The following is a 13834-nucleotide window of genomic DNA, read 5'->3' as shown; positions in this document are numbered from 1 at the left end:
GTCGTGCAGTACCTTTGACAGCCTCATAGGACTTTCAAGGTCATGTAGAAATGGAGATGTTTTAAAATTGCTTTCTTTTATAGGACTTACTTAAAAGATGGAGCTTTCTGAAGAACCATCCAGGTGTGTGCCAAAGTTGGTTGCCTAATGGTTTTCAAAACCATTGCCTTTGGGGCCAGAATTTTTCACGCTTGACTTCTCTATGAGAGTGTGATTTTATATGTTTGTTTTTCTCTGCATCTTCCTCTCAAGTTTGACATGAAGCCCTGAGGATGCACTGTGAAGCACCTACATAGAAGTTGAGATTCTAAGTTTAGGGTTATAAATTCTGCCTTAATTCTGCTCCATTTTATATTTGAAGCCTGGTTGTACAGCTCCATAACTTTTTCCTAGATATAAAATCATACCGTGTTTACACCCATAGACACATTTCTAAAATTACAGAATTTTATGCTACATACAATTCACAAACATTGCATATGTGAAAAGCATCCCATGTCTTGTGATTTATATAATATAACATAATTTAAGCATAATGTATTTCATTAACACTGCAAATGTATGGGCAACGCTTAAGTCTGAAACTGCTTCAGTGCTGGATTTGATCCTAAGAAAAGTTGTGCTGCTGTTTGTAAGGGAAATGGGGGATACCTAAGGTTTTGACCAAAACATTGAAAAGTATGCCTTAAAGTATGGGATGAAATATTTGCTTATATTAGTGAACCTGACTGGTTTAATACAAATCTTTTCTCTAGCATATAACAATGAAAAGGATGTCAAAGAATGCACACGTGTTCATTTTAGATGGTGGAAAATGTTATGGCAATAATTTGATGGTTTTGATCAATAGCATATGCCTATAACTATGTTGGCATAACATATATTCAGAACTTCCCAAGAGTTTTATATTTACAATGTCAGTGTTGACATCATGTGATCTTATTCTTATTTTCCCAACACGCTTATATTTATTATATGGCATCTTTGTATCAGAAGTATTGGTGGCACCTTTTTCTTGTACTTACCTTTCAACATGAATTATACCATCCTTAGCCTAACTTTTCATGCAGTCTGACCTTTGAGTGTATTCTTAAGACTGAATTTGAGTTATCAGTTACCAAGGTAACATGCTATGGTTTCATCAGTTGCAGGATTATAGTTTCTCTGCAGGATAAATCAGGAAGAGTAGATGGATTTTAAAGGAGAGGGTTTTTTTTTTTATTCTTTTAACTCTAGGCCAGTTTGCCTTGGAGAACTACTTGACAACATTAAATTCTTTTTATTTTTGCCTTTTCATTTTCCATGGGAGTCAGCACGTGAAAGCCTGTCTTGCAGCATTAGAGGTGCCAGTGAAACACAGTAGTTTGCTCTTATGCTTATACAGCCCCTGACAGATCTCCATGTTTAGCTGTGCCGCTAAAAGCGGCTGTTGTTTCCATCTGCTCCTTGTACCACACTATCAGAACTATCACCTAGCCATTCCTCCCCTGGCTCCGTGGAGGACTCCCTGATTTGCTACATACAAAATCCACCACATTATCTCAAACAATTTAAGTTGGCTGTGTGATTGCACCTGGATTTTGCCTGAAGTTGAATTATGGAATCATAAACTACGTTGCTGGGCCGATGGTAAACTTCAGTATAGGTAGCAAAGAGCACCTGGGGAATGGTGCCGTATTTCCTAGCTGGAATGAAGTAAAACATATGTTCATAGTGACATTGCTACAGGCATATGTGGGTTAATTTTTCTTGAACGATCTTGATACCTGACATGGACTCTGTAAGTCAAGATTAAACCTTTCTGTCTTTCAGTGCCCTAGGGATGGGCACTGCATCCTTTCAGTGCATCCCTCCCAGTGCAATGCTGGTAGAAATGTGAAATAAAACTGTGTTCTGGTTTTGTTTGCATCTTCAGAAGAAGAGCTTTTACTGTAAGTTATCATTTCGTCAGGAAGATGAAAAATTCACCCTTGTTTTGTGTTTGCTTGAATAGCAGACATTATTTATTTTGAGGAAACAAAAACACTTCTGAAAAACTTTCTCTTCCCTACCTTTTCCTGACGTTTTTCTTTCCTTTTCCCTTAAGCCTGTCTTTGCATCAACTCTATTTCTGCACTTTTTTTTTTTTCCTTTTCCCTCTCACTTTTGTATCATCCTTCTCTTTTTGATAGGGTCTTTAACTGGGCTGTATGTAGCCCAGCATAGAAGACAACCCCTTCAGCAGTACTTTCACTAAGTAGTTTGGCTAGTGATAGAAGCTTAAAAATGTATAAGGGAGACTATTTAATTTAACTGAATCAACAAACTGTTTTTTAAACAAGACATCAGAATGTTTGGTTGCACAACACTTCCAGAGCAAGGTTTATCCATTACTCCTATGTTTTGAGTATATTAGATTTCCTTAGCTTCATGTCTGTTCCTGCCATCTCCTTCTTTTTCTGTTTCCATTGTGACTAAAGCTGCTGAGACACATGTATCTGTATGAGTAGATGGTCTCCATTTTCTCTATTAATCCATGTGACATTATAGAAAATCTCAGATGATTAAAATGTAATGATAAATCCCCAAGAATTCAGAATTGTTCTTCTGGACACCAAAACTGTGCAAAGTAGACTGCTATTATATTAACTGCAGAAAAACCAGGAAGGCTTATGCAGGTTTTTGGTGTTTCTGGGAGAAATGCTGCAGAATCATGAGCTTAAAACCTCACCTTTTCTCAAAGAGCTTAGCTCTCATGCTAGAGTTAAACTGAGCTTCAAGAGCTGAGCAACAAAATGAAGAAGTAGGAAGCCAACCTTTCTATGGGGCAAAGTTGAATACATGAACTCTACTAAGTCAGTTTTTAAACCTCCCTTAAAAAAAAAAGAATCAGAAGAATGTTTCTATGCAAATTCAGACTCTGTGGGTTAATTAGTTCATGCTGTTTGCACTAGCTGTTTTTGAGGTGGTTACTACTGTTTTGGGTTTTGCCTGCCTTTTTCCTTAAGACTTTAGAGTTTGTGTAACATTCAGTTTGTGATGTCAAGACAACTCCTCATTAGCATTGTTTGACCTCTGTTATTTCAATCCTATCACACGTTATTTGTATGTTCAGGTAATAAGGGAATACGTGATTAGCTGCAGTAAAAAACTGTGTGTAGCTGCTGTTACTTACATTTCTAGGGCCCTCTGTTCCTTTAAGAACATGACATTAAGCTTTCTTCTGCTTTTAATTGGGTGTTTAGTTTTTAACTTCATACCATTTAAATTTTGAGGTGACTTGAAGCCGTCAAAGATTTCCACTGATTTTTAGGTGGTGCAGACAGCAGTGGCAAAATTGGCTTTTTTCTCCATTGCCAGGGCAAAAGGAGATAGGAGTGCTATTCCAAAGCCTTAGGGCTTTTCCTGTTTGATTACCAGTGCATTTTAATAAGCACTTCAGTGGGTCTGATTTTGAAAAGAGCAGGAGCTTGCTTTTCTGCCAAAGTTTGTCAAATTTAACTTGCAGGTTGACATATTGCAACTTGAGTATTAGCATGTAGAAATGACTAGTTGGGTGCTTCGCAGGTCATTTGCTTGTGCAGGCGTGCTGATTAAGAGACCATGGGACTGAAGGGCGTTTTCCAGAAACCAAAGGGCAAATCCTGTAATAAACTGAACTTCCACAACTCTGTTAGCAATGGAAGTGGAGTATTTATTCAGTGCGTGTGCTGCACATACTCTTCTGTTTTAATCTTGCATTAACTGCATAGTGGTGATACTGCTTCTTTTAATTTCATCCTTCCATTTTCCATTTTAATGTGTTTGGCTTTTATGCGTTGTTTTAGTTTCCTTTCTAAAGGCAGACTAGCGTGATTTTTTAATTGAATTTCCTTGCTTCATCAGTAGGCTTTGACTCTCTTATTTGGATGCTAAATATTCCAAACAGGACAGGCTGCCCTTGCCATTTGAGCGACCTGCCAGTCATCCTGTAGTCTCCTTGTTGCTTATGTTCTTGCTCCTAATGTCTTTTTTGAATGTTTACTCATTCAGTTAATTCTTCAGTTTTTTTCAAAGGATTTTCTGCTGTGTTGAAGATGCAAATCTTGCACTTTTAACTTAAAAGAAATTTGACACCCGAAGTGTCAAACATGTGTAAGTCCTTACATGTTTTAAACACAAAAGCAATAATTTATACTATTATATTACCCTTCCCCAAGCGCAAAGCTATTGTCAGTCTCTGTAGCAGTAGAGGTCCTGAGCCATGGTTGGCCCCCTGCATCATCTTTACAGCAAAAACTGACTCAGAGCTGATTGCTGGTTTTCTCATGAAGGAGGAGTTGTAGGGTATCTTGCACCTCTCCCAGACTCTTTTGGATGTGTAAGCAGTGACTCGTAACCAAGCCATATCCTCACGTCAACAACATTATGGCAAGATAGATCAGGATAATCTAAACCTAAATTTAGACCAGGATTTAAAGCTCCCTTCGCAAATAATATCTCTTTATGAATTTTATGAATTTCATTAATATTCCATCTTTTTTCTTTGCATGCAAGATAATTTTATTTTCCAAATTCTACTGCATTTACTTCTAAACTTCAAAATACAATGCCTTTTTTGTTTCATAAACTTCAGTTTCACAGTGCTTCTCAGTCAAGGAGCAACTTAAAAGCTGTAGTATTTGCTATAAGCGCTTCTGATGGATATTTGGAGTTTTGTGCGTTGTTAATGAATGACCCTGATTTATATTCTTGCTGGAGTATTTGCAACAGGATATCCTGCATAGCAAGTGACATATGGCAATTTTAACAGACCAAAGATTGAGCAGCTATATAGATTTTTTTTTTCTAGAGTTGCCTTTTCCAAGACCACTGTCTGTGATAGACCTCTTATTTTGATCTTACCACACTAAACTTGCTTTAAAATAAAAGGACAAGCATGAGAATATACTAGTCCATTCATAAATACTCTGTTCTCAAGAAGCAATGCAATCCCTCTTTTAGATTTGCTAACTAGCTCCACCTTCTGGGGACTGGACATCCTGCCTAATTGTGAATAAGAATTCTCAGTATATAAGGAAGGGGCAATGATTGTTATGGAAAACTTAATCACATGAGGGTATAGTTTTATCTTTCCTTTTGGCAACTACAATTCTACTTATAGTCTATAATAAAATAAGTTATCTTTCCTTAGTCATTAGGGTAACGATTCCTATGAATTTATAATTTTGATTGTTCTCTACAAAGCAAAATACATATGTAAGCAAAGCACTGTAATCTTTGGGACATCAAATACTCAGTACGATTTATTTTTAATATATTTAGCATGAATCTCCTTTAATGGAAAAATGGCCTTGAGTGTCTCAAATCTTTGAATTCCTTCTTAATGCAACTATTACTGATAAAAATTACTTATGCTAGTAAGTTGGTATTCCAAACAAGAGATCTCCCCCCAAAAATCCTTGTGAAAAAATGATCTTGAAATTACTATAAGGTGTGTGCAAAATAACTTGGAAAATCATAATAGAAGGTAGTTATCCGTTGCTTACTGCCAACCTGGAAGGCTGCATGAAGTAGAATCCACTTATATTTGTTCTGGGTGCAGTATTATTCAATATTTTCATTACTGTCTTGGCTTATGAAATATGGATGATGCTTATAAAATTTGCAGATGCTTAAAGCTGGGAGAGGCTTTAAGCACCATGGGAGCAGGATTAGAATGGATCTTGATGAAATGGAGCACTGAAATATTAGGATGCAGCTCAGTAAGGACAAGTACAAAGTTATGTTCCTAAAGAAGCAGAAATACACAGTGCGGATTGACTGGTTAAGTGGCAGCTCAGCAGAAACAGATCTAAGTGTTATGTGAGTTGTGGCCAGTGTGTGACACCCTCTTTTATGGAAAAAGTATGTCAGTAAAGCTCTTCAGCCCTATCCGCATAACCTGAAATCGTAATAGTATGTTCACAAAGTGTGGCTAGTTCTAGAAATTCAGCTTTTTCTCTCTTGCCCTGGCTGTCAGTGTACTTGCAAGATCCTTGGCTGTGTCCATACCCAGCTCTGCTTTCCCATGAAGTGGGGCAGATGTTTATTAGCTGTACCCTCAGGTCTACTTTACAGTGGCCAGGTATGACCTTTTTCATTATTTGCTCAAGTCAGAAGCAGCCAGCAAACTCTATTCTAATCACACACAGCCCCATTCACTGGTTTAGTATGCATTACATCTTTTAATCTCATTCTGCTGCAGTTGCTTTCCTTGGCATTTATTTATTGATTAATTCAATAAATTACTGTAATTTAAGACTAGAGAGAAGAGTTTAGGTTGTCTGGTCTGTCTACTCTGACTTGCAGTATGTCACACCTTGTTGTCTACCTTATTTCTAAATTTCACTGGCTCACAGCAGCTTCTGGCCTTTGGTGGTTCTTTTGCTTTAATTCCCTAGAACAAACATCCCCATTAGTACTTGCTATTTTCTCCTCATGAAGAGGGGAAATCAAGTTGTTGCTCAGCCTTTTTCAAAGGCTTAAGGAGATTAAACTCTAAATCTTGGTAGCTGTCCTCTGCAAGCTCTCCACTTCTTTCAGGAATCCCTTTAAAATGTGTACACCAGACCTTGGCATGCAGTGTATCAGTACTCTCTTAGTCAATGGCATGTACAAAATCACTCCTTTTTGCTGGAGCATGAAACTGGGAATGGCTTATGTTCTGTTTTGTTCACGATGGCTCTGTCTCCATAATTGCTGTTTTCCAGGGAACAGTTCTTCAGCCTGTATTACTCACACTTAAATATGCATGACTGTGTTAAAACACACATTGCCTGACCACGAAGACTTTATTTGCAAAGGAACCCGAGCTGTTCTCTGCAACTGCTCTATCTTTGCTCCTACTTCCTCCTTCCTGTGCCTTATTTTTTTACAGTTTCTCCTGGCTTTCAAAGTTCTCTCCAGTCTTCTTGGCTACAGTTTTATTCATTTACATATTTTTCTGGAACATAGCCAAACTGACTTTGCAAGAGGCACCTATGTCTTCCTGCCTAAGGAACTTCTTCAGTACTAAGGAGTCTCACTGGCCTGGATCGGAATCTTACCTGAAACAGTGTGATGTTATCTTCCACCTAATTGCAATTAAAATGAAATAGATTTTAATTATCATTGATTCTTAATTACACTAATCTACAGAAAATATGAGTCAGCGATGGACTGTATTGAGTCAGTTACACTCCCTATTTTTGGAAAGATTCTTTTGGAGCGTTGATTTCTCTTTCATTTTGAACTATAACAATGAAACTGAGATGTAGATTCTAAAGGAGGGTGGTTGGTTATTTTTTCCTATCAACTTAGAGCAGTAGGCAAAACCATATGCAACTACAATGCAGGTCTGATTTTATTAAATCCTGAAAAAATCAGGAACAACTTAGGTAATCGGGCAAGTTTGAGTAAGCTGTTCTGATTTTTCCTCCATTCCTAGTTATCACTTTCATTTGTAATGTATTAAGGAGTCACGTTTTTCAAGCCTTTCACTAGCTTGTTTTTTCTGATATTCCTAGCATATATTCTAACAGAGCAAAACAGATCACAAAATAGTTCTAAATCTCTCTGCTTGAAGTAGCTAAAAAAATAATGAGTTCAATATCTCTAAATATTTAAAGAGAACAATATAGGAAGAAGCTAAAAAGAAAAAGGAATGTGACCTGAAGGTTAGTATTTTTCCAGGCTATACTTTAAACAGATAATACCCTTCCAGATATCTGTTCTTCTGTTTTGCCCTCCAGCACCCACTTTTTCTTAAATATAGGCTCTTCCCCCCCTTTTTTTGATGGTACTTCGTTTGTTTAGATAGCAAGTTGTCAGTGCTGGAAAGAACAGATCTTCATCTCCGCTGTATTCATCTTGTGCTAAATGAATTTTCATATGTATCCCTGTATGCTCCGTTTATGACACTTCAATGCAAGTTTTACAGAGAAGGTAGGTCTGTTAAAAAGTCATTGTTTCAGGATACAGTTGGATTCGGGCCAAGGATTTAGTCCCAGTCTTGGTGGTAAACTGGAGTCCTACCTCTAAGCGTATTCTCCATTGGAGTTTGCTGTACCACCATGGTTAGGATAGAGCTGCAGGATCGTTTCAAAGTGTAGGATGATCTATGCAGCCTCTGCAACCTTCTTTCCGTTCTGAAAAGGATTTTCACTGCAAGTTTTCTGTTTTGGAACAGATGGTCTGTCTTGTTCTAGGTGACTGGTATGAACAGCTTTATCCCCTGGTGATTACGCTGAAGGACTGCATGGGAGAGGTGGTGACCAGGGCGAAGCAATCGATGGCGTTTGTTCTGCTCCAGGAACTTGCCTGTGGTTTGCCACAATGTTTGATGCTGACCCTAAGAAGAGACATCGTCTTTAGTCAAGCAGTAGGTTGTCTTGTGTTACCTATCTCCCACTGTTGCTATAATTAAGCATACCATTCATGCCAGTGTTTGTGTTTTAATATTTTGCTGGGGTTTTTTTCTCCTTCAAATTTAACACAACTTTTTCACGTGTTTTCCATTACTTCCACTTAAATATTTTCATTATGTGATAGAGAAATTAATAGTAAATGGAAATCCATAGTAACTGTATCGCTGAGTCAGAGAATAAGGTCTGCAATGGACTGGAAAAGGTTACCTAATCTCCCTTTTGCACAAAGAAGGATCCATAAAGCTATTTTTAGTCGTCTTAGATTATATGCCAAGTATCCTTACCTGTAGGTGAAGTTCTCAAGTCTAGCATTGAATATTCCTTGCTGCTCTTCAAGCTAGATATTTTTTTCTCCTGGTCACCTTGGAAATGAAGAACAGATTATTTGTTTTCAGTTTGTAGCAGTATTTTATGTGTTTGAAGACTATTAGCATGTGTCTTCTCAGACTTGTCTTCTCTTGGTAAATAACTGAAGTTCTTTTGATCTTCCCCTGTAGATCATGTTTTTCCAGATAGATTTTTCTCTTTAAATTACATGTTTTTCCTAATATAATTAAGGAGTTAGGGTGCAACTGCCAAGGAGATTCAGTTACATTAGGTGTCTAACTGCTTTCAAATCCATCATAATTCACAGCCTTATGTGTTTATAGCCTGCCAAGGGAGGTTGTGGTCTCACTTATGTCAATGTAAATAACACACAACCCCACAAAACAAATGAAGCTTATCTAATGTAAAATAAGGGAGTATTTCACTGCTAAAAAATGCCTGCATAATATATTAATATGAAATTATGTATGTAGTCACTAAACAGAAATATCTATGCTGTTCTCTCAAATATCTAAATACTACTTCTGCTGTGTATAATGATAGCAAGCCTCATTTTAACTGTAACAGTACATTTTTTAATTTCACATTTTTTTTCATTGCCTTTATAGCTCGCTGGATTGGTCTGTGGGTTTATAATTAAGTTGCACACAGGTTTACATGATCAAGGATTTTTACAACAGCTTCATACTGTTGGATTGCTTGTGCAATATGAAGGACTCCTTAGTACATATAGTAAGTATTGCTCTTGGGACAAAGTTCTTTATGCATCCAGACCAGAATTTTACCCACGGGCTTCTTATTTTAACCTCTATTCTGCATCCAGTAATTTGGCTTATTGAATCAACAAATATTGTCCTTAGGAAACAGTAGGCCTCCCTATAATAGCTCAGTTGCAGTCATTGATACTGTGTTGTCGGTTCGGCATCAAAAATTACTAATTTCTTTTATTCTCAGTTCCTCTGAGAACAGTAGTTGCTAATTATTCCATGCAGAGTGCTGAACTGCATTGTCTTAAATACAGCAGACTCCCTTGTCAGTACAACTAGTGGAATTTTTAGTTTTAATAAGAACTGTCTCCATTTGTATAGACATTTGGCCTGACCCAAAATAGCAGGTTTATAAAGCTAAGCCAAACAGCAGATCCTAAAGAGTTAGTGACTCTGTCAGCCTCTGCTCTGACCATGCCAGCGTTTGTGGTGTGAAGATAGCTTGAAAAGTGTTTGATTCCTAGCCTGTTACAGATGCCATCATTTGATAGGTATTAAAAAGGACATTTGGAAGGAGAAACTGCCGTATGTTTCAACATGCTTTGAACTAGTTTTATTGGAATCCTTCCCTAAATTAGAGATTTTGACCAAAGTAGAGGGATTTAGCATTTCTGCAGCTCTTTAATGCACAGGCAATTGCAGATCCTCACTTGGAGACTGCTGTCAAGCTCCCTTTTGCATGATACTCATTGTTGTTATTCTCAAAACCTTTGTCCTCCATCAGCAGGACAGTCTTTAAAAACACTTTCAGAATAGACAAAAATGGCTTTTCTGAGGTTATTCTATGCACATACAGAGCAGGCTGATTTTCAAAGGTGCTTAATGCTCCTAGTTATCATTTAGGCCACAGAGAATTGTCAGCAGTTCTAAAAAATCAGTCTGCTTTTATTTAGGTTACTTTAATGTGGATTTAGAGCTGTGATTTTTAGGTGCACAGACTGGAAAATATAATCCCCATATTGCTTTACTATAACCTATTCAGTGACTGATCTGTCTACTCTGTTAATAAGACATGGCTGTGGGAATTTCAGATTTGCAGAAAGTGATGTTTAAAGTCATTGAAGCCAAATCAGAAGATTTTTTGCCTGTTATAACTGGCAGGCGGTAAGAACTTTGTTTCCTGGAGCCCATGGCATGTAGTTTTAATCTGTAGCGGATGAAAACCCTGAAATATGAAGCAGATGAAAACCCTGGAAAATGGTTTTCTTGTTGCTGAGTTCCATTACATGGAAAGTGCAGCAGTTTTACTTTTCATGAGATGAATGGAGATGTAATGAGGTAGTAGGGATTTGTAAAGCTAGTAGTAATACGGGCTCTGGGTTACTTTCCTGATGAAAAGCTAAAAGTTCCAATTGTATTAACACAAATTACTCAAAACAGTGTCTGGGTTGTGCAGAGTTTCTGTTGCATTTTTCATATATAGATAATTAATAGAAAAATAGTGTCAAGGTCAGTATTACAAAAGTGGCCTCTAACGGAATAAACCTTGGTTTTGAGGTGTCCTTGTCCTTGAGGAGAACTTGTGTATCAGTGTGACAAATGAAATTGCATTTCTAAGAGTTAGGCCTTGATTGTCTTAAGATGGAAACTGAAGAACTTGGATGCCAAAACTTAGTGGTCACTTTTGAAAAATGAAGCCTGTCTTACCTGCTGAAGAGCACACAGGTCATAGGCAACTTCAGAAATCCTTGCATAAACCCACTGATACATTACGCATCTCACATAAGCACTGCTGAATATCAGGACATAAACTGAAATACTTCATTAATTGAGGCTCTAAGAGGGTTAACAAGATTTTTACACAGGAGGAATGGGTTTTTCGTCTTCATTATTATTCTAGTCTGAAGCTCCAAATGTTTTTACTTTTGCAGAAATCACTTCCTTAATAGTATCATTATTCTTAAGATGACTGTAAATTAAATTCAGCTAAAAGCAGCAACTTTTAGAAAAGATATGTTTCCTCTGAAGGGGGCTTTCACCACTGATTTACTTAATTATTCTGGATGATTCACTCTCATCCTATGGGTCTTCTGAGAAAGGATTGAAATAAATAGCAGGAAGGCCGGAGTATGATAGGCAACACATAGGGAGTAATTAAGAATAATTATGGTGTGTAGATAAAACAGAAAAAATACATCCTTTGTAAATCACAGCAGTCAAAAATCTTGAAAAATCCAGCAGCTACATTTACTGGCTCACTGCCATTACTGCAGCACACTGAACTGTCACACTAGGAGGTCCTGGGTTTGAAAGAGACTCGAGCTTTAAGCTGCCTCAGGCATTCTGGATTGATGGAGTAGTCAGTCTTTAGGAAGAAGAGGTACTGCCTGTGATTGCTGTACTGTACTTACTGGCAGGTATTCATGGGATGGAATCGGTATCAGACAAAAAAAAAATAAATCTTTTAAGGCTTATGTGGAGGAGACCTATTCCTATTAGAGCTGTGATGAGACAGCTCCTATCAGACAGCATTGGAAGTGAACCATAAGAAGAGAAGACAGTGGAAAACCTAGTTATTTTCTAATTAATGTTTAAAAACCCCACATTTTTTAGATCGGTTTGGTTGTTACATGGTGTGGCTCAATAAAATGAGACTAAAAAACTGTAGGAAGGCAAGACAGAAAATTAAGCTACAAATATTTATCTTGCAAAGTTGGAGTAGTCACTTGTCATTGTTTTCCTAGGGAAGTGGTTAAGACTGAGATTCTGTGTACACAAACAAATCAATCCATAGAGCGCGGCATCGACTAGCAGTGAGCTAACCCGCTGGTGTGGGTGGCTGACCCCGACTATCCAGGTGCAGTGAAGTTCTGTTCAGGCACTCAGGGCCTGTTATTATAGGAAAAACAACTTTTATAAGATTCTTTGATAAAATGTAGTTGATTGTGCACATGAACTTCAAGGCATCACAGGCTTTGATTCCATGTTTTCAGTGAAGCCCATGATCAGACTAGCACTTACAGCCACATTGAAGTGATCTAAAAAGTTGTCACTTAGCTGAAAGAAGAGCTGGGTAAAGCACCTCCCAGCTGAAATGCAGTGACTGACCACGTGAGCATTTTTTTTTCTGTTACAAAGCAAAGCAAAGGTGCATGTAAATGACTTGGTTTGTGTTTATTACAATGAACTAAGGGTGTGTGATTTCAGCCAACTGCAAGTAGCTGCAGGGCCCGCAGCTGCATGGGGGTAATTTTTAGAAGCCTTCTAACAGGACTGCAAGTGTTTGTCTATCTTCATATCTGATGATAATAAATATTAGAGAATAAGGCAAATAAAATCAAAAAGGGATATTCTTAAGCAGTCCTATTTTAGTGAAATCATATACATTTAAATATTTAATACCTAAACGTATACAATTCATTCTGAAAGAGGTGGTGATTTATTATTTACTCTCTTAAACATGCTAGATTTCTCCACCCTGTTTTCCTGAGGGGTCACTAGAAGTTAAAAACTATGTACTGATTTTCCCTTCTCATTGGAAAATGTAGTAACCGCCTTACCCATCTCATGCCAAAATCACCTGATATCTCTGCACTGTCTAACCATAAAAAAGAGAAATTATGTGGTGATAAAATGTACTGCTGTATTAATGTTTCTTGTTTTAGTACAAGCATAGGACCTGTATGATTTTTTTGTAAATTAATGTCAAACAAGTCCTCCAGATTTCAGTAATTTCAATTTGGTCTGTCACCTCAGAGGAAGTAGTGGATAGTAATCCAAGTGATAGAAAAGATCCAAAGGTTATTGATGGTTTAGTAACAGCTGTGATTGGTCACTTAGGAATTAAGACTTCTCCTCTCGGAAGACTGGCGGGATCATTAGTCCAATGAAATTGCATCTATACCAATGCTCGCAGCATGGGCAACAACCAGGAGGAATTAGAAGCCATTGTGCAGCAGGAAAGCTATGGTATAGTTGCCATCACAGAAATGTGGTGGGACAACTCACATAACTGGAGTGCTGCTATGGGTGGCAGCCATCTCAGGAGGACTACAGGATATTGTGAAGTCCTGCAGAGAAAAAATTAGAAGGGCTAAAGTCCAGGTAGAACTTAAATTGGCCAATTCTGTGAAACATAATAAAAAATGTTTCTATAAATACATTAACAACAAAAGAAGAGCCAAGGAGAATCTCCATCCTTTCCGTAGTGACAAAGGATGAGGATAAGGCTGAGGTATTCAATGCCTTCTTTGCCTCAGTCTTTAAGAGTAAGGTCAGCTGTTCCCTGGGTACCCAGCTTCCTGAGCCAGAAGACAGGGACAGGGAGCAGAACAAAGCTCCCATGATCCAAGAGGAAATGGCTAGTTACCTGCTCGGCCAATTAGACATACACAA

The 13834-nt window shown here is 37.7% G+C and overlaps 1 protein-coding gene across 1 annotated transcript in view; it reads left to right on the top strand.

The window, feature by feature from the left end:
- The window catches only part of INPP4B (inositol polyphosphate-4-phosphatase type II B), a 213434-nt gene that overhangs the window by 149518 nt on the left and 50082 nt on the right, over window positions 1–13834 (top strand). Inside the window, 4 exon segments of the mRNA XM_035899207.1 lie at window positions 8187–8359; window positions 9341–9468; window positions 10051–10067; window positions 10507–10603. Of these exon segments, the coding sequence (XP_035755100.1) occupies window positions 8187–8359; window positions 9341–9468; window positions 10051–10067; window positions 10507–10603 (415 nt within the window).

Source organism: Egretta garzetta, unplaced genomic scaffold (genome assembly GCF_000687185.1).
Source record: "Egretta garzetta isolate BGI_Z169 unplaced genomic scaffold, ASM68718v1 scaffold258, whole genome shotgun sequence".
In the NCBI taxonomy this organism is placed as follows: domain Eukaryota; kingdom Metazoa; phylum Chordata; class Aves; order Pelecaniformes; family Ardeidae; genus Egretta; species Egretta garzetta.
The sequence above is the reverse complement of the archived record's forward strand: the minus strand, read 5'-3'. Positions and strand labels throughout refer to the sequence as shown.